The sequence below is a fragment of the Streptopelia decaocto genome (genome assembly GCF_964273445.1).
Source record: "Streptopelia decaocto genome assembly, chromosome: 7".
NCBI lineage: Eukaryota > Metazoa > Chordata > Aves > Columbiformes > Columbidae > Streptopelia > Streptopelia decaocto.
The window spans coordinates 34,389,604-34,411,133 of record NC_138661.1 but is presented as its reverse complement, the minus strand read 5'-3'; the positions used below and the strand labels follow the sequence as shown (position 1 = coordinate 34,411,133).

Below are 21,530 nucleotides of genomic sequence, written 5' to 3'. Positions count from 1 at the left end.
ATCTTAGTTCATTTTTTGCCAAGGCTAATAACGGGTTAGGTGAAGTGAAGAAATAGCTATGATTTTCCCAGAACGCTGCTAAAGAGCGTTTAAGCATAATGCTCTTCCTGCACTGGAGGCTTTTGATACTAAGCACGCTATGGTCTTTTAGACCACCTGCTACAAATCTTGTGTTTAGCAGCTTGGATGGGACTGGCTTCCAGCAATCCAGCCACAGCGTCAGCAGCTGTGCCAGCCTGCAGCTGCTGGTGTCTGGTGTCACCTCGGAGCCAATCTCCTAATTTACCACTTCTGAAACAGGGAGGACCTCCTTCTTCCTCTTTTTTCTTCCATCTGCATGGTCAGACAAGCCCCCTTGAACTGTCTTTGATGTGTGCTAGACCATGTTTTTGAACAGATGTAGCTCTTACCTGGAAGGAAATTAACCCCTTTTATCCCCAGTTCCTTAGTGTTCTCTCTCTCTTTAGCAAATTGACTTGTTTTACACAAGTGCATCAGCTCAGTGAGAGGGGGCTTGGCCCTGACTAAGAGGTTTCTGTGAGAGGAACCCTCGTCCCCTGCCTTTCAGTAACAGGGAGTCAGATCTTGTCAAGTGGTGGTGTGTAAATTGCAAACCTGGAGAGCCAGGTAATAAATAGGCAGTGTGAGCAGTGATATCACATCTTTCCTTCCTGTGTGCTGAGAAATCTCTCCTGTCTGTGAAAATCTCTTTTTTAAATGGGCCTTGATAGTCCCTGGAGAAGGGAGGCTCTGAGAACTCAGAAATTTTGTAATAAGGGCAATTCTAGCCCTTTTGCTTTCTAGGGTAAAAATTGTGGAGGATTACACTGTGCATTTCCACGCTGCTGGTGTCAGCATGGCATTTTGAGGAATTTTCCTACTAGATTGATGTATTTCTAACATTGTATAATCAGAATTTACATGACCTAGTATTAGTTCCTGAAAACAATTTTAAGTCTAGGTACTTCTATAATTTTAAAGCTATGCTAAAATTATACGTTTTTTTGTTGTTGTTGTTTATACCTCATTTTTTTATAGAACTATTGCTGCCAAGCTTGATACTTAAGCAATTCTTTATTGCTGGTGTTGTCTTGTAGGTTTCATCTTTATTGTGTCTTCAAATATGAAAAGCTTTAAAAAAATCTAAATTGTATTGAAGGAATGTGGTTTTGTTGAGCCTGCTATGGGCAGAGTGGTAAAATGCAAGTAATAATATAGGTGAGTGGATTCAGTAAAGTGTAATGAGAGCATTAATAAAACCAAACTTAATAATTTTTATAGGGAAGTAGAAATTGGCATTAAATTGCATGATATTTTGGCAGCAATTAGTCAGTTGCATTCATTTAAAATCACCGTTCATCTTTACATCTTGTGGTTTGGATGTTTTAATTTAATGGTTCCTAAACTTGTATTTGACGCTGCAGGAGGACGTTACTTCTGACCTGTACAACAGGGAGAAGAAAGTTTAGTAGTGGCACAGTCAGTTCTCAGTTTCCTGTGCCCAGGCTGGACAGCACTGTACATGTTTTATACTACTGTAAGTCTACTGAAATTCTTTGTTTTCAGTAATAGGCGATCGACTGTGCTACTTGCGAAGCCTATCAAAACCCAGTACTTGCCAAGTCAATTCTCCCCTCCTCTGCTGGTTGCTAATGTAGAGGGAGATCAGGGTGCTATTTGTTTATAAATAATTTACTTAATCGTACCCTCTGTGGTAGATCCAGCTGTAGTTCAGAGTTTTAAAGATGAAAGCTTTCATGATTTCTGTCAGCTCCTGAGGAGATGATAGCTCTCGGAGGAACTCCCCAGCTCCGCTCCTGAAACAAGATGCTGCATCTCTCAGACAAGGAATTGGTTTAGAAACCATGAAGAAAAATATTCTTACTCCTTGTGAAGAGGAAGAAGGATCTTGCACTTGTTAGGTCTTCTTATAATTAGTGTGCATGTTAACTGGCTTGATTACTGAAGATGTTGTGTCCTCCCTTTAAAAAATGAATCCGAGTCTAATTATGACCAGCTGGTTTACCAAATGGCAGATTTCTTTGTAGATCTGTCATCTTGAATAATTTTCCATTGTTTCTGTCTGCTTTAACTCATCAAATATAACACATTTGCAATTATTCATTTTTAGTAAAATAATGTGGAATTACAATGCTTGAAGTAAAAGGTCTGACTCGCCCAATATTATCTCCCACTTTTATTCTAGCCCATCTAACTTGCTAGAAATTCATATATGTACTGTCAGATTTTTAAAATTACTCTCTCTGTGAAATCTGAGATATTAAAACAAAAGCAACTTTCTAAAATTGTGGACATGATACTGGTTTTATTTTGATGGACCTTGACGACATCCATTTGTGGGTGGTTTAAGGAGACTTTGTTCTGTCCTTTGTGTTTATTACATTTGCAATTTATGAAGTATTATTTTATTTTCAGTGGTACACTGAGTGTACATGTGATGCAGGCTATTACTTCAGTGCAATTGGAATTGGCAGGTTTGTTTTAATGTTCCTTTTTCTGTCTTTGGGCATTGATGGCAGTAAATGTTTTATTTCTAAAGAATGGAGGTTAACAGACCAATTTTAGTGCAGCCTTTCTTACTTACGGTTAGTTTCAAGATTATATCATGTTGATTTAGTGTTTACTGTATCTTCATTTTTGTGGTCCATGCACATGTAGAACTGATCTAGGGGAACATCTAATGCTGTCAGCATCAGATAAATTTTTCCAAATTAGTATGAGCTAAATCTTTACAGTCCAAGCAACTGCAAAAAGCAGTCTGTTTACAGGCATGGTAACAGAAGCTTGGATTTTTCAAATACAGATACATTTAATTTCTTTTACAACACTGTATCAGAACTTGTGCAGATAGGAGAAGAATATATTTCTGGATCCTGAACACAATAAATCTTTTGACGTTTTATGTTAATATTCTCAAAAGCAACTAGGAAAAAACTGACTTATTGATGTACATCAGTTTGTGAGCTGTACTTAATTACTAATGAGGTATGAAGAGCTTCCCTTCTCATGAATTTCTCTTCTGTGATGATGTGTGAAGAGGCACTGATTGTGAATGGATTATGGATTATTTTTTTGAGTGTATTGATTTAGATTAAACCTCTTGAAAAGTGTGTGAACAAGTGGTTGGAAACTTCTTTAGCTTTGGTTCAGAGTCAAACTGGTGTTTGTTAAGTAGGAGTCTGCAAAGCTTCATTCCGTATCTGTTCCTGTTCAGTGTTTCCATTAATAATTCTGATGAAGAAAATATACAGTGTTAAAATTTGCAGACTGTGCTAAACTGAACGGGTAGGCAGGAAGGTGGAGGACAGAACACAGTCTTAACAAATGGGAGAAACAACCTGCAGTGGGATGTAATTCAGGGTCAAATATAACACAACTACATTTACATAGAAAAAAATCTGCAGAGGTGTGTGACTGGTTAAGCTGCAATTTTATAGAAGGGAGCTGTCAGCTTAATGGATGAGAAAGTATCAATTAGCAATGCAGTCACATTGAAGAACTGGTTCTACTTCTGCAAGTTTTGTACCAGCTGAGGAAAAGCTCAGAGAGAAGAAATGAAGAAACATGTGAAGTCCAGAGGATATGACATAGGAAGGTCAAAGGACCTGGTTCTCTCTGTTGTGGTGTTGGGTTTTTTTTGTCTGAGGAGGAGGAAACTTTGAGGAAGCCTGGATAGCAATGTTGCATTAAGTAGAAAGATTAATTTTAGGCAGGACAAGAAGAAAAACATTATTAAGAATGAGTAGCTTTAATTTGGGCATTGAGAATAAAAATTGTGACTGAAAGGGTAGGTAGATTGTGTAATGCACGGTGTAGGAAGTATATGGAGATCAGTATAAAAAAATATTGTCATAGGTTTTAAGAATATGGTGAAGGTTACAGAGCCTACTCAGTAAAACTGATGTGTAACCACTTGTCACAGCCTTATTTTTTTCTTTTATTTTTTTCAAGGCTGCAGTTGCAATAGAAAAAGATAAATGCTTTTTACTCAGCCAAAGTTAATTTATTCTTTTCAGTTTCTAGACAATAGAGAAACCTGCTTTTCACAGTGCTGGGGACTGCAATGTTTTGTAATAAGCCCTGATTCTTTGATGTGGAATGGCTTGATGATATTTATTGTTATTTCTTCATTGTATTTTACCACCTTCATTGCTGATCTAACTTGGGACACTTGTACTGAAAGGTGAACATTACACAGGTGAACATACAGCATCATTGCTACAGAACAGCTTTGTCTGACATTTTTTTGGTAACTTGGGATTTTTGTAGTTTGAATGGCTGTGGATTTCTGGCCTCACCTACTTAAATGCTGGGTTTGTTTTTTGTTTTTTGTTTTTTTTTTTTTTTGTTTTTTTTTTGTTTTTTTTTTTTCCTCTCAAGTCTCTGGGTTAGTAATTTGGTAACTTTCCAACAGGTTGTCCTGAAACTTTGTCAGCTTAAACAAATAACTTTAGCAGGTCCATATGTTGTTAATTATATGAAATACAAGTTTCAATCATCAGCTTATTTAGTTTTAATTATCCCATGTAGTAAGTGAATTTTATTCAGAGGAAATGTAAAATGGTAATAGCTTGAATATTGGAGAAGCTCTCTGAAGAACTTCCCATCATATTTAACTAAACTTCTTAGAACTTAGGGAAGAACTAAAACTATGGATTTAAGAATCCATGCTCTCCAAGTGTGTTTTGGTGGTGGAACACTGCGGGTAGGGCCCAGGAGGTGGGGCGGGCAGCCGTGCTGCCCTGCGGCTCAGCACGCATCCTCGGGCAGAGGCGGTGCCCAAACTGAATGATGAAGAGTAAGGATGCGTGCATGTCACCGGGTGGGAATGCTTTTCTCATCTCAGGGTGATGTGTTCTGAATGTACAGCGGAATGTATGGAAATCACTCGTATGCATGAATTATTAGGACTCACTGCTGGATATTCATTCCAAACACAACTCTGAAGGAAAGTTATTTGTAGGAAGGGAACAATTAGTAATTCTGAGCTAAAAATCTTGTTGTGCTACTGGGATGAGTAGTTAGTCCCAGAGAATATCATACAGGGTTTTGTATGGGTACATCAACTGAGAGATAGTAGGTATTTATGCTGAAGAATAAACAAGTTTGTACAAGTGATGCAATTTGATTAAAAACTTCCATGCAGTCTTGCTTCTGTTTTCCTCACAAAAGTAACTGGGTAGTTTCAGGAGCCCTGTTATGGGTTTCCAGCCGGTCTAATGGTGCTGCACAGCCTTTTGTAGCTATCAGAAGGTTTCACTGTGTTTTAAAGAAAAAAAATGATGATTATTGATTTAGTGATGATTTAGAGCCCTATAACAAGGACAGAGGAATATTTTGTATGGGTTATTGTAATCAAAAGATTTCAAGCCTGTGTGAAATGGTAAAGTTCTATGGTAAAGCGTAGAGAGGGTCCATTTCCCACTATTCTCTTTCATGTATGCAATTCCTCTGTATTTTTTTTTTTTTTTTAAATAAGGCTTTAACTCTTCCACAGGTAGACTTAATAATACATCCTGCTGGTAAAACCTGTAAATCTGCTGGAGTGTGTGAGAACCTCGCCACAAGGTCCTGTTTCTATTCCTGCTTCACTTTTCCCTCAGGAGAACCATACAGTTACAGACTGCACAGACTTTAACCTTGGAATAGCCAGGATCTCTGTCTTGTAGAGAACAGAGTGATGATTCTGCACCATAGCTCTTCCAGGCTACTGATCTGTCACTGGCATGTTGTGATGCCTTGAGCTTTTTCTGATTGCCTGACACACTAAGGGTTTGTTTGTTTTTTGGTGATTGATGTTTTGTTTTGTTTTTGGTGTTTCATTTTGTTTTTTCCTCTCTCTCCTTTCTGTACTCTGTTTCAGGCTGTATCACTCAGGTTATGTTGCTTTGCTGACTTCACTGGCTTTTTATGTTCCTGTTTTTATGTTCCTGTAACAGTAGGTGGCATGACTGTGGAGGCAACAGAAGCTCAAATGATGCCATACTTCTTATTTCTTTTCCTTCCACTTCACCCTAATTGTTAGCAAGGGTGTTAAAAGGTTATTGTTTCAGCATAAAACTTATTTGTAGAGGAAAGGTTCAAAATGAATTGTGCTAATGAGAAAAGTTAGTTTTTTCAGTATTTTTTCATATGCCTCTTTGTACTTAGCCACTGTCAATGATATTTTTTTTGGTGCAAATTTGCCTTGTGGGATACATTTGAGTATTATACTGGTGGACTCAAAGTTGCTTCCCTCCTGTTACTGGAACCACAGTGGAGGTTGTCCAGCTGTTGTCCAGACAGTTGAGCACTGTCTAGAGCTCACCACTGTAAATGGATGCTGAGGTCTCCTGCAGTTGGTGTTCTGCATGCTCCTGGGGCTGGCAACCAGTGCACACTAAACCAGTGCAGGTAAAGATGTGATGTGCACAAAAAATCCTGGGGTCATAGTGCATCCCAATGAGTACAGCCCAGCTCTCCTTTACCTTGTTGGTAATTTGGCATTAGGGCATTTAAGACTTTGGACAATGATTCTTTACTACTTCATCTCATGTTGCGTGTTTGTTTTAGGGAAGTGCATTCTTTAAGACTATTTGGAAAATTATATTTCAGAGGACTTCCCCCCCCATCCCCTCCAAAAAAAGGTTGGAGATGAGTGAGGAAGTGGTGTCTGAGGTTTGAGTGGTGATCGCTAGAATGTCCACATAAGTTGCACTCAGGTTTGATATATAAAGAACAAAGTGTTTTTTTGGTTGGTTGTTTTTTTAGTTGGTTTGTTTGTTTGTTAGGTGAATGCAAAGACAGATATTTGAAAACATCCCTGATACTATACCACCCTTGTGTAGTTATAACTACAGGTGTATTTATAAAACAATTTCATAAAGTGGTTTAAAAATGAAACAACATTACTGTTGCTTGAGCCTCTCAAGAGGCTGATAGTCACAGAAGGAACTTGGAGATACAACACAGTGGGGTTTTTCATAAGCACTTTGTTTACATCCGTTTGTACAGAATTGTACAGAGCCTTGTTTAATGACAGGCTTTTTACAGATGTTCTGTCTAGATAGGAGTCATGGTGGGGTTTTTTTGGTTGTTGTTTTTTTTTTTTTGTTGTTGTTGGTTTTTGTTTTTTTTTAGTTGTGAATAGGTCTGAACATACTTGGGGGAGGAAACTTTGGTTACACTCTTTATCTACAAGTTACATACTGTGGAAGACTATAGTTCATACCAGGTCATAGTGACATGTCTAATCTGTTTGAATTACCCATAAAACATCTTAAAAATCAAAGGGAGGGAAATATTTCTTGTTATCAAAGTTAGTAAGACAGCTTCTAGAACCATACTTCGGGAGCATTGAAGCAGTAGCAGTTTTATGTAAAAGCTTAAGACCAAGTCTCTTGTGTGCTTCATGAGATGTTTTTCCCTTTAGCCGGAACATCATTCCTGTTACACAAAACATATGTTTTGGAATAGGATGTCTCTTCTTGGCTAATTCTATCTTTAGCTAACTAAAAGTGATGAGTTCCAGTATCCAGCATTTATGAAGTGGTCTGAGGAGTTAATCTGTCTTTCAAAATTTCTCATTCTGCACAGTAAAGACTAGAAGCTTTTTTCTTGTGCTACCTGTTCTCTCAGGTGCCCTTTCTGCTAATTAAGCTTCTCTTTAGCTTTGGTAGATCTTTCTAAATGTCACCAATACAGCAAACTAGTGAAGAGGATTACCCTTTGCACGGATATTTTTTCTCTTTCATGGAGGAACCTTTCTGAAGGCTCTTCCTTCCTTGGTCTAAAGGAAAGAAAAAAAGTCATTAGTTTTTTCCTTTTTCCTTCAAGTTGAAAATGCAGTTTACAATAGGAACTTAAGCTTGTACTGGAAGAGCTATGATGGCCAGGTGAGCAAAATAAGACAGTAAATAGTTTCTGTTAATGAGAGACAGTGCTGAAATATCACTGGAGATTCACTACAAATTCATCAACAGGTAAATATGCCAACATGAGATGACTGTGAACATTCAAACGTATATGAACTTATCCCCATTAATATTTTGAAGAGATAATTTTTAACTTACTCTGTTATGTGTGTCACTGTAATAGATAAAACGTGTGGCAATACTACTTAATCTTATTAATACTGTTGAAAAATCTTAAGTTTTTTTTAACATTTTTTTTTCTTTCCATCTCATTAGGTGTAGTCTGGGAAAAATAAAGTATAAAACTAAAGGAATTTGCAAATACGTATACTGACTTGTTTAAACTGGCTGCCAAGCATGCCAATTAAGTGACTTTTACAAATGCTTGTTTTCTGTTGTTGGAAGGGGAAAAAATCTTATCTAAATTATGTGAAACCCTGAAGGAGGAAGTATAATGAAAAGTGTTTTAATTATTTTCAGTGAGACAGCAAAGCAGATTGATGCGCTTATTAATAATAATTGTTTTCTTGCCTTATTGTATCCTTTGTTAGACACTGAAAATGCTGTTTATGATGCAGAAAAATGTCTCTTAATGAAGTAATGTATTAATTTCAGTTCTTTCTCAAAATATAAAGCAAAATCATCTTTCTGTCTGCCAGTTTACATTAGAAGCAACTTGTGCATAAGGTTACAGAACCATTAGCACTGATGCTTTTTTGTAAAAAGGCAGCCAGGGGACACACGAAGGCTGTTTTAGATACAGAGAGTGCATGAGGAAAAGGTTTCAATCTGCAATGAGTAACAAAGCGAAGGATTTGGAGAATGTGGAGAAAATAAACAGGTTCAAACTGCAGTCTGTTTTCTTCCCAGTTTCAAATACAAAGTACAGTCAATTTTTTTCCACTTCTTGGATAAGTGACTTGCCATTGCACTTTAAGCACTTTTTGAATGGAATTTTCCTCAATTAGGTTTTTTTCAGTTTCTTTGTACTTTATGCAAAAACATGACAGTGTCATAAAGATAGAGCAGAAATGAATGGCGTGGTGTGGTTTGGGTTTTTTTGTTTTTTTCCCTTTTTTTTTTTCCTTGTGTGTGTGGTAGTTGGGCATCTGCATGGCACACAGGCCACCAGCTTTTCAAGTTCTGCTGGTAGTATCCAGTTGCTGTATAAAGTAGAACAGATCTGACTGAGAAAACAGGCTCCTTCATGCACTTCAGAGTATGCAGTCAGTGTGTTCTCACGGGATGTGGGAGATCCAGCTTGAAATGCATTTGTGCAGGCAAGGGAATTGAATTTATTTCCACTTTCTGGATAAAATGCTGTAGTTGTGCAGTAGCTGAATAAACATGGACTGTATTTATTTACACTGTCTCTTTGAGATGCTTTGTTTTGGCACTCCCTTTTCTTACAGCCCTGTCCCCATCTATTCTCACGTCATTTGGGGACAAAGAATGTTTTTTTCTGGAGAAACTTTTATGTTTCTGTCAAAACTGTACAGTGGTGATGTAGTTGTTAGAGGTTTTTGATAAATTCTTGTATTTCCGTTGCCTGCAGCAGGTGACAGCTTTGAGACCAAGTGCATGTCACACATTGGTGGTATAAAATCCTGCGTCTGACTTGCCTGAGTCAGGACAGTGTGATGTGTCTACACATTTCTTTTTAATTATCTGTGTTATGTTGATCTATAGACAGAATCTTTGAACATGTTCTTCATTAATTCTCAAACTATAGTATAGCAGTTGGAGAATGTACAGCTCTGGAAGCCATAATACTACCTATACCATCAAACTATACTACTAAAAGAGCTTCAAAATGGGGGGTGTGGTTTATTGCTGCCTTTTGTTTTGGAGACATAGAAACACATCCATCATACAGCTATAATTTGAATTACAGCGCATGTGGACTCAACACAAGCCTGTCTCTCTTGGCAGCAAACCCACCATGTTTGGCAGTAATTTGCCACGTTCTGGGACAGCACGTTGCAGGGTGTCTGGGGGAACCCCAGCCCATTAGTTCCTGTCTTTTGCTGAGCTGGTGCTGGGGGCACCGACTCGCACAAGGAAAGTTGATAATGGAGGATGTGAGTGGCTGCTTTTCTGCTCCACTTGGGTGTATGCTGTCAGGGAAATGCTGCCTTGGTTATGAGGCAGGGATTCCAATCTCTGAGTTTGGAAGCATGTACTTGATGAATTACTTTTATGCACCTTTTCCCTTTCTTTGCACCGCTATGTTGACTGTGTGGTTTGCAGACATCTATGAAAACGGAAAGGAAAAGACCTGGTCTTCCTCACTGACCAGGCCACACATTTCTCACATCGCTGAAAAGACAAGAAAGAAGGGTTTTGGTGGCTGTTTATCAAATGGCTAGTTAGTACTCTTTGCATCTTTTCTGTTTTTCCATCATCTAAAGGAAGAAATTAATATTGGTATCAGAAATGCTGTTTAAAACCCTGGGAGTTGAGGATAGTATCTTTTTGATGTAGCATTGCTGTTTTATGTAGTTATTTTGTTTAGTGTGACTCAATTATTTTTTAGATTGGTGTAATTATATATAGCTTGCTTTTTCCTTGGTATGTGGTTTCGCATTCAGCTTTATGGTTATGCTTTTTGTTTGCATGTTAGGCAATCTGCTTTTTATCCTTAATATCTTTTATATAATTTATTGTTCATTGATTTACTATGTGGCTATGTATTTGTCCTAAAAATTATCCATTTCTGACCTCCATTTCTGAAAGTATCATCACATGAGGCTATTTGTAACTCCAGTCTTACTGCTTTGTTATGCCACGCCATAAATGTAATAATGCAACTTATTTTAAAAAAATGTTTGATGGCTGCATCTGCCAGTTTGTTGATAAAAAGGTAGTAGAGATGTGAGATTTTTCAGTAGCATGTGAAATTATAATTAGGAAATGGCAGTGTATTAGTAATGACAGATGAAACTATGCTACTGACAGTGATGCAGGCATAGTGAAAGGGGGGAGGAAAGCAGAGTACTGTCCTTTTGAACTTCTTATATAGTACCTTTTTAGGGTTTCAAATTAGTAGAGTATCACCTTTTACAGCTTTAATTTTCTTTATGTGAATATTTTTGTGTTTGCAACATGCTGTTATTATGTGATAGTTGATCTGAAAAGGTGACAGATGTTTGATATTTTAATTTAAATTCAACATGGAATTTCCCAATATAAACCAAACATCAGTACTTTTATACTGAGCCTCTGAAATGATGCATTACACATCTCAGTAACTATCGTAAAGCAGTAGCTGAAAAAGGGGCTGAAACCAGTTGCAAATGTTCTGATGTTCCTGTTGAAAGTTGTACCGATCACCATAAATATTTGTAGAAAAGTATCTTTTAAAAATTTTTATTTAAAAATATGTGAAGTCAACAAAGATCATCTGTGTGTCTTCGTGTGTGATGTGGAACAGGAATAGTAATGGAGAATCTGCAAGCCTTTAATAGAAAGAAAAAAAAAATTGCCTTAGAAAAACAAGTTTTAACACTGCAGGAAGTGACAGCCAAGGACATGGCTTCCCAGTGCACATAGCCAGGCCAGTGGAAACTGCTGCCAGATACGAAGGAAAAACCTGCTTCCCAGCTCCCGTGTTTCATGGGTCGCTTCCAGCCTCGCTAACCATTGTTTGTACTTGTCTGTTTCTGCTGTGAACCCATACAAGGAACTTAAGCTGGCAGAACATAAACAGTAGGAAAGAGAAGAAAAGGATTGATTATTCTTCTTCCATTTTTGGTGTATGGTTTCAAAGAATACTGTTCTGTTTGGCATCTTTCGGAATTTTTTGTTCTTTAATGCTGCGCCAATTGAAAATATAACAGTATGGGTGAAAATCACTAGTTATTTTTGTGTTTTGAAATCCATAGAAAAATAATGTCTTACTCCTTTTGTGCTTTCTTTTTTACAAAATAGAAGCACTTAAAAAGCCTTAGCTTTTAACTTGGAACTAAATATTATCAAATATTTTTTTTATTTAAAGGTAGGAAATAGTTATCTTGTTACTCAAATGTAACAAGTTTTGGAGGACTCTTCATTCTTAATATAACACAGCTGAAGTATTTCTGAAGGTGGTGTGTGTGGTGGTGGTTTGTTGTTGTGGTAAAAAATTGATTTATTAAGAAACTTTGTCACATATTTTCCCTTGCATGAGAAACCCTGAAGCTTCTTCAATATATTGGTTTTGATCTTCGTAGAGAGTTGCCAGGTTTGTGTCTGTGTTTTGTTTTTGCTTTTGTTTGTTTGTTTTTTTCCCCCTAAAAGTGTGTATGTAGGGGGTGTTAAATAAACATTAGACTTGCCTGTGTGACTGAGGTGCTCTCTAAACTTTACTCCTTTGAGTAGACTTTAAGTTTTTGAAATAACCTTTATGAGTTAAGACTCAAATTTTTCTCTATTCTGCAGATGGATGCTGCTTTGAGTGAGCTATTTACATAGTTTGCCATACTTTTACTTCATCGTTGATGTGGTTGCAGAAATACAAAGCTTTTCAATACGTATCAGTTTACAACATATTGTTAATTGACTCATGAAGACTAGCAAAATAGCTATATCCTTTAAAAAGTCTGTTATTGAACTGTTCAGGTGAATATATAGCCTCAATAAACTTTGATTCGGTGATGTTACAGAGCTCCTTGTGTGTGTTCTTTATAAGTTGTTGTTAAGGCTGTTAATACAACTGCTTTTGCAATTTTAGAAGTGCTAGAATAAAACAAGAAATGAAACAATAAGATTTAGGTATACTATCGGAGGTTTTCAAGCCCTGAGTGGACAAAGCCTCAACATGCTTGGTCTGATTTGATTTTCGACCTACTTTTGTGTAGGTAGTTGGACAAGGTGACCTCTTGCAATCTCTTTCATCTGGGATTAGTCTATAATACTGTGATATTAACACAGAAGAATTGAATCCATTTCTGAATGCAGTCAATCTGTAGTTCAGCTCAGGATATGTCTGTTTAGGAACAGCAAATTTGGTAAGAGCAAATAACTTTCTGCAGAAATTTTCCTTAACCTATCCAGAATACTAAGTAGAATTTGGTTTTAGGATATGACATACAACATTCACATATGTGGATCCATATGTATGCAATATATAAACCTCCTGACTTTGACAAATACAGCCTATACATAGGAACAATCAGTAATCTAACTGAAAATGCTGTAACCTTTGTGGCAATATACTTACTTTGTAAGGTTTTCTTGAAACCTGTTATTTCTGTCAAGAAAGAGTCTCTTATTTTATGTTTGTACTGATATTTTTGACTGAATGTAAGAAAAACATTCAACTTTCTTGAGTTACTGTCAATTTGAAAGTGATCAAGCTGCCAGGTTTTGTGCAGGTCCATGTGATAATTTTGTATAAATTGCTTGATGAGTTTGTAGAGTTGCCAGTAACTTTTATATGATCGTTTCTACTGAATTAAAGAAAAAATCCATTTGATTTTGTGTTGATGGAAATGTATTGGTTTGGCAAGTTTAGAAAATCGAAAGTCTCTTTATCTATAGACAGCAGCTGGACAAGCTTCCCACGGGCTCTTTGCTCACAGCATGGCTCAGCCGTGGGGAAGAGAGGCAAAGGACTTCTGTGGTTGGTTCTATAGCTTGTGGATTCTCTACTCAGTTTCCCAATTAGTGCAGAATGAGTGCTCAATTAATAATGATACTGTTCTCTCAACATACCCTGTCAAATATCGTTCAGTTTGCAGTTTTAATCTAAATGAGCAGAGCTAAATTTTAGCTGGTGGCTTTGTAGTTTGGAAAATCCTGTGTCTAATGACTGAAGTCTTGGAATATGCAGTTTCCAAAATAAATACTTAATTGACAGGCTTTATCAAGTTCCCAAGTCTGCTTCTAATGTTAGAGAATAGAGCTTTTGAGACTATTTTATCTGTGAGTCAACAGTTTTCAAACTGGGTCTTTAAAAGCTGCAGAAAATACTTCAGTGGGGGTTGTAGAGGTTGATTCGTTCTGCCCCTGCAAGTCACCCACTTGAAGGACCACACAGCCGATCGTGTGCTGGCAGGTTACATAGGTTATTTCTGAGATAGCGGTAGAAACTGAGCGTCAGAACTTGCAGACTCTTTTCTAGTTCCTTGAAAGATAGTCTGCCCTTTAAATCAGTAGTTACAAAGAAACTGTTTGCCCGTGGGGCTTTTTTTTTCCCCCTCCTGGCTCACTGAGTATAAGGGAGAGACTTGGCTCCTAATAGAAGCCGTTGTTCCAATTCAGTGAGGCGTAAGATTTGAACAAAATATGGTTATAGCTAGTGGAAATATTAATAATGATCTGTGAGAAAGATGAAGTATGACTTGTAGCCTCCTGGCGCTTGATCATGTTATAAATTACTAAGTGCAAAAAATATTTTGAGAGGTTGTTTGGTTTTGGTTTGTTTTTTTTTTTGTTTTTTTTTTTTTCCAGTTAAACAATAATAAGAAAACAGTCTCATTCATTTGAAACTTTTAATCAGTTCCAATTATTTGCATCTCATAGATAGAATAAGCAGGAACTTTGAAGCAAAATAATTTGATGGACAAGATTATTATGTTTTGGTTTTCATTGTTAAAGTGGTCAGACTTGTGAATGTGATGTCTACTGAAAACAATTCCGTATAGATAAGCTAACAGCTCACAGTTTTTGACATGTGTTGCTGAGTATTATTACAAAATATTCTTTTCTGTCTCTGAAAGAAGCTATAGTATCTTATGGTATCACTGCATTAGGAACATCTTATTTTTCAGGGATATTTACAAATCTTTTGTATACTTTTCTAAAATCTGGTTTAAGAGGACTAAATAAGAATAGTTTGGGGAATTGTATTCTACTCTTACTTCATACTGACCTTTTTATATTGTTCTAACTTGCTCTTTTTTTCTCTGTACAGAAATTGATCATTAATATTCCTAGTTAGACAGAACAATGTGTTGGAATACTTAATGAGATTTTCCCAGATAGTGGAGTATGTATGTAATATAATGACAGACATGTTTACCTTGTGATTCACTATTGCTTTTTTAATTTATTTTATTTTTTAAACTAAATTTGTGTCTCTCTATATCGTTGTGAATTGCATATCAAATTCTGTCACTGAATTTCAGCCATCTGTCTAGGTAACTTCATGAAGGTAACATCCTGTATTCTTGTAGGTACAGATATCTGGATTCTAAACATCTACAGACTTGCACCTAAAATTGCACTAGTACTTTTGTAAAAAGAGCATTGATCTAAAAAATTAATTTAAAAATTACATTCTGCTTTTGTTTGCCATAATTCAGAATATATATTCTGTTTTTCTTTAATATATTATGCAGTTTATATTTTAGAGACCCCATTAAATTTCCACCATGATAAATCAGGTAATGTATTCCTTTGCCACTGTTGATTTAATGTTAATAAATGTAATTACTTACAAGACAGAGAAGACAGACATATGTGTAGGGGTTGTAATTAGGTAAATATGGAAAATAAGAACAACTTTTTTGAAGATTGTTGTAGTGTATATAACTATCACAAGGTATAAGCCTATCAGTCATTGTGATAGAGAAAATCAGTCTGTCAGGGGATTCTCCTGTACCTTTCTGGATTTCAGGTATTTAAAAAAAAGTGCATTTAATGAACACTGTCACAAAAAAAAAAAAGAGAAAGATTGTGTTGTAGTCATGTTGTGCTAAGATAATTCCTGGTGTAATCTCATTGCTTCTGTTTGGTTGTACCAGCAGTAACTGTGAACCAGGAAATTAAAAGCAGGTATGTCTTTCCAAGAGCAATTTAAGTCATTAAATTGTAACTGTAAGTCTCTCACATTTCCACTTATGTCTGCCTAGAGGAAGCACTCAGAAGTTAATATCAGCCAAACTGCCTTACTTATTGTCACGCATACAAGCCTCTGTGTGCAGACTTCTATTCTGTGCAACAATTTAAAGTGTAGAGATTGCAAACTGCTTTCTTGCTTAATTATCTATGTTTTTTTTGACCCACTGTGAGAATTTGTGACAGATGCGGTTCAAATTAGGATGAGGAGGAGAGGAGAAATTGTCTCTGCACAGGCACCTTACCATTTTAAATACAAAGGAGGAAAAAAATATATATACTCTTTCATGATGCAGTTGATAATCTAGGTCAGATTCAACCCAAAGGATATTTTCATTTTGTCTTGCTAGCCTTTTCCTCATTGAGAAGAGAATTGGGATTGAGATGGATAAACCTGAATGTCATCGCCCTTGGACACAGCCTTACAGCAGTTTTGAAGGAGGGAAGTGGGAATCAGGACAGGAGTTTACTCAAGAAATTGGTGTGTGCTGGTGCTGGCTGGGGGACCAGCCAATGTAGGGGGTAGGCAGTGGCCGTCACTGTCCATAAACATGCAAGCATCCACACATGACAGTGGCTAACTATTAAGTGTCCCTAATAAAGAATGGAAAAGATTGAGGAAATGTGTGTGTTTTTGAGAGGTGTTATATCCTAAACAGTAATACAGAAGTTACAGTAACAAAGGGGGAAAGCACTTGATCAATATAATTGTAAAGAGTTTCTAAAGATAAAATGTAAAGGTTATTGTATAATATTGGGAAGAAGGTGAAGAAGAAAAATATCTATGCACTAGCAGATTAACAAAAAAGCTCAAACTATGTTTTCATACATTCTGTAAAATGACATTCTCAGGAACAGAAATGGGAGAAATACTGCAAAGTAAATGAGAACGGAGATGATACCTACATAATGGGGAAGGGCAGCTGGCACAAAGAAAGGCAGGCTGAACATATGTTGTTTCTATGTTCTTCCAGTCACTGTAGAATATTCTATGTACTGCCGAAGTTTAAACATTTTAAACTTTTCGTACACAGTTAATAGAACTAAACAGGAAGTGGTCTGTAAGCTGTAACTCCTGTGGCTTCCTAAGGGTAATAAACACAGTCTTAGAAAGTAGAAAGTCTTAATGGAAGTGCTGACTTTTAACGCTCTTCTAGTTTTGATTTGTTTGTTTTTTTTTAAAGGGCTGCGAGTTCAACAATTCTTGTTGAGTGTTTGCACACGTGTGCGTAACACACTGGGACTGACTGCACTTACGGTGAAGAGTGGTTGAGTAATTGAAGGAGGATTTAAGAGGTCACTGTTGCACTTTCTGCATTGTGTGCTTCAGCCTTGGTTTGATCTAAACCACTCTGTGTTCCAGGGAGGTGCAGAGGATGACCCCAGGGGGAACTGCCTGTTCAGAGCAATGTTTACTTCACTTTGACACCTTCATTCCTGAACTGTGTGCATGAGAAAAGTCAAGCTGAAAGCCTGCTGCCTTATTTTTTTTTCTCAATACCACACCCTCCCTAACCCTGTAGGTAAAATTAGCGTATAAAAGAGGATGTACTAAAATATTCCTTTGTGAGACTGTAGATTGGGGTCATGTGTGCTAAGCATTTTGCTTTCCTTCAGAAGGAAAGTGGAGTCATAGGCTCTCATAAAGGATGAAAATACATTCCTTAGTGAAAGACCACAAATTGTGGAAGCTCCTCTGCAGGGCAGGTTGACTCTTTCACTGTTATTTGAATGACTTTGATGAACTTAATGTTTAGGTGGAATATGCTTTTTTTGTTCTTCTAATACACAAAACAGTCTGAAGGTTTCCTGGTTTTGTTCAGTTGTGCTTTTGCTTACTTTTCCCACTTTCAAAATTTCAATGCAGTGTGCAAATGTTAATACATGTGATAATATCTGAAACAGAGGCACAGCAGATAAATATTGTACCTCCTGTGGTATCATGGTGCATTATAGCACTGAGCAATAATGTGTAGATGTAGTTCAGTACTGTTTAAAGGCATAAGTTTTTGTCCTTACCTGAGTAATACTGTTTTAAAGGTTATATTTGAGTTGGCTTCTAGAATTTTATTTGAGGATGAGGCAGGAAGGAAGTTATTTTGTTTCATTACACACAGGACAGATGTTTGTTCTGTACTGGTTAAGACTCATTGCAGTAAGGTATGATGACAATGGTAGCAGTTTATAGTCAGCTGAACAGGCAGTTAAGAGGAAAGTAATGAAGATTTATGTGTATATGTTTCTGAGGTTGTTACTTTACATGGTAGCTGTCTCATGTGAGGTGGTAGAAGCAAATTATTTTCCAAAACTCCACTGCTCGGAGGTTTTTTTATGTATTTGATAATTTTAATGGTGAAGACGCATCTTTAAGTTGCTTGAATGTTGAATATTCAAATGTGATTATTTATGGTTTTATCTTGGAGCACAGCAGTGCATTGTGTAAAATTTTCTGTTTAATATTTATTGGAAATGTAAACAGGTTTGTATTTGAAGTTTAGTGATTTCAAAAGTAAACCTCAGGACGGTACTCGGGGAACCAAGCTGCACAGCTGCTACTAAAAATCCTGAGGATTTGTGCTTTATTTCTTAAAGTTCAACCTAACAATTCTACTTTTAAGAAATGAAATTTCTTTGAGGTGTGCTGTATAACACAGCTAATAACAGAATGTGAAAAAGAATTCAGTCCAGTTAAAGAGAAAACACTTGAATCCATATTAGTTTACTGGAAACTTGTTAAAACAGGAAGATAATACTCTTGTTTATGTTGATGTCTGAAAGGAGTGAATCCTTTAGACAGGTCTATAGTAAGTAATTATGCATAATGTTATAGTCACCTAAGGTGTTTCTGATCTTCTCTTAAAAACAAAGTACAGCACAGATCTATCTGTGTAGCGCTATTCTTGTTTTGATTTGTAAATTTTATTAGCTTGAAATTATTTTGGATACTGAATTTCATGAGATTGTTTGATTATAGCAAATAATTCAATTTATAGGAGAAGAGAAATAAGTTGATTCTTATCTTGGTGTAAGTGGATTTGGCCTTTGTTCTGTGGAAACGGTAGCTCTGAATCAGTAATACAGAGTTGTGACTTCATCCCCTTGCTCATGCAAACCGTTTGTCCACAACAATCATTTTAGTGTATTAATCTGATGAACAGAAAGAATAGAGAATTTACCTAAAAATTGCACAGAACCAGTGAGAATGCACAGAATATTTACCTTTGTGCCAGCTGTTTGGCAACTGGGAGTATATTTGTATAATTATGACAGCTTTTTATCTTTTTAAGCTCTTCGATGGTTTTACCTTTCCTTCATGCTGTTCCTAACCAGATCACTCCAAAAAACAGTGCTGAAAGAAGCTTGTTTATGAAGATTGATGGGTTATTTTTCTTGGGAAATCATTATTCTAGTTCTGATTTTGCTGCTCGTATGATATGCTGGGCAGTCCTTTTTATAAGACATCAAACATGGGAGAATCTAAATTCTCACAATAGCATTTGAAGATGCTTTGCCTTTCAGTGTGTAAGAGCCACAAAACAGACTTTACTGCTACTTTGGGTCATTTTTATTACATTTTCAGAACTAAAGAATAGTAATGCTTCACTGTCCACTAGCTGCTACTTCCTAATTTTTTGTCTGTGTCAGTCTTCTTTTTATCATTATATACTTGCATATAAATATAGTATTTGGGGTGCAACAGAGGTGTTATTTGGCATTGCTAGACATTTTTCTGTTGTGTAATTGGACACTAAAGGAACATGAAAATCTGTTTGTCCTTGTCTAGCTGAGCCAAAATGTAACTACAAAAATTTCTATAGAGTAGTTAAGCCTTCTTCATGATGTATTTCTAAAATCAATCTAAAATGTGTTGCATTGCTCTATCCTTTCTTGAGCTATGAAACTTAACTCATGGATTATAAATCAAGTTAATGAAGTGGTGTTGGTTTCTTCCTGATAGTGGCTTTGTGCGCTTATTTCTACCAGGTTGTCTAGTGTTGTATCAGTGTGTATGTGCTTAAAGAAACCCTAATGTAGTTTTAGAAACACAGTAACTACTAGAGATTTTACTAATCTTTCTGCCCAAGATGTTCCAGCTCTTCACTTACAAGGGCTTTTTTTTAAACATAAATAATCATTCTTCACATTTATTTCAGGATTGCATTTGGTTTAAATTATCAAAGCCAAGGTCCATCTTAAAGCCAGTGTCTGATTGTGGGCTGTAAAGGTGTTTTGGCTTATGGTAGCTACCAAATGGTAGCTTGTTTTTAGATTATTTTATGCTGCATGGAGATGACTTTAACCTTTATAGCAGTGTAGATAAACTTGAATTTCACTGCCCTGATCATGAAGAATCCACATATTGTTGGGCAGTGAAATTTATTCTTATGGCAACAGTACACTTTGGAGTAAAGGAGAGAAGAAAAAGTGGATCTCTCCACAGGAATGTTTGGGAGCAGACGTGGGAATCTCTTCTTTCTTGACTCCTTTACTCCACCTCTTCAGAGATTTAGACCTCTGCAGAAAGTATCTTGCACAGAACTGTTCTGTTTGCTCTTAGTTCTCTTTCCTGTTGAGTGCTCCTTCCTCCAGGAGGCAAATCTTTGTTTGTGAGCTGAGAGTTGTTCCAGTTGAACGACTGGACCTGGGAGAGGAGACCTCTGGTGATAAAGAGGATTCAAGCTAGGGTAGAGTTTTCCATGGCTGTTGAGTGCTTGTGGCAAATGCCTGTTTTGCTTGCGTCTTAAGCTGACACTGCAAGGAGTTCTCCTTTTGACCCTAAAGCTTTTTAAGAGTTTGTGCTAGTAGACTGGCTGCCGGCAGTCTATTTCATTTTTCCTTGTCTATTTCTGTAAAATGTCTTTCATGAAGGAAATTAATTTGGTGAACTATTCCAAATTAATTAAGACCCTGTAGTTGGTTACAATGGAAATTCTTATGTAGATCACCCTTTCTGGATGTTTTGCTAAAGTATTTGTTATGTTATCTTTTTCCTGTTCTGCTCTAGAAATGTCAGTTCTTTCAGTTATCATCTGTATCACTGCAGCACTGGGACAGAGATACTGTGATTAAATTCTTACTTCTACTCCCTATGCATTGCTCTCAGTTTCAGGAAGATACCCATTATGGGCCTCTAGACCAGGAGGGAAATCAGTGGAACTTGCATCAGTGTTACTGCTTGGCCCCTGTAAGAACTGAGGCTTCGCCAGGTTCTTTTAATTATACTGTTGGTGAATTACATACAGCTTAGGAAGATGGTAGGACCTGCTCTGAAGTTTTGATGGGGATCCAGGCTAATTAGTCTTTTGGGTGTTAATTCTGTGGTTGGAGTTTGTTTGTATAAATGACTATTTAAATAAAGAACAAAATGCTATTGAGTTGCAATGACTTAACTTTCCATTTATATGTTACAGGTAGAGGAGGATGATGATACTGAATCACGAAAGGAAGAAGAGAAAGAAGAACGGAAAAGCTATTCAAGGAGAAAGATTTTTTCCAACTGGAGCCGCTATGAGGATGCAGAAAAAGAGGATCAGAGTGAATGTGGGGAATCACAGAGAGGAACAGACTTCAGTGTTTTGCTTAGCTCAGCAGGTAAGCATTTTCTACTCTATAGATAGTGTTTCAAAAGGCAAAACTAAAAAACTATTACTTTTCTGGCTGTTGTCTTTGACAATGAAACAGGACCCTAGAATACAATTCCTGTCTGCCATTGATGTGTTTAGGAGTGTTCAAAAGTCTTTATGGGAGCAGCCTTATAGCAGACAGGCTGCACCAAGCTGTGGCAGATGGGGAGTG

At 36.8% G+C, this 21,530-nt stretch overlaps 2 protein-coding genes across 2 annotated transcripts in view; one reads left to right on the top strand and one right to left on the bottom strand.

The window, feature by feature from the left end:
• Positions 1-21,530, top strand: part of AVEN (apoptosis and caspase activation inhibitor) — a 98,687-nt gene that overhangs the window by 1,891 nt on the left and 75,266 nt on the right. Inside the window, exon 2 of the mRNA XM_082058598.1 lies at positions 21,146-21,326. Coding sequence (XP_081914724.1) covers positions 21,146-21,326 — 181 coding nt within the window. The remainder of the gene's footprint in view (positions 1-21,145; positions 21,327-21,530) is intronic.
• CHRM5 (cholinergic receptor muscarinic 5) overlaps positions 1-21,530 on the bottom strand; it is a 50,453-nt gene that overhangs the window by 9,221 nt on the left and 19,702 nt on the right. The window lies entirely within an intron of this gene.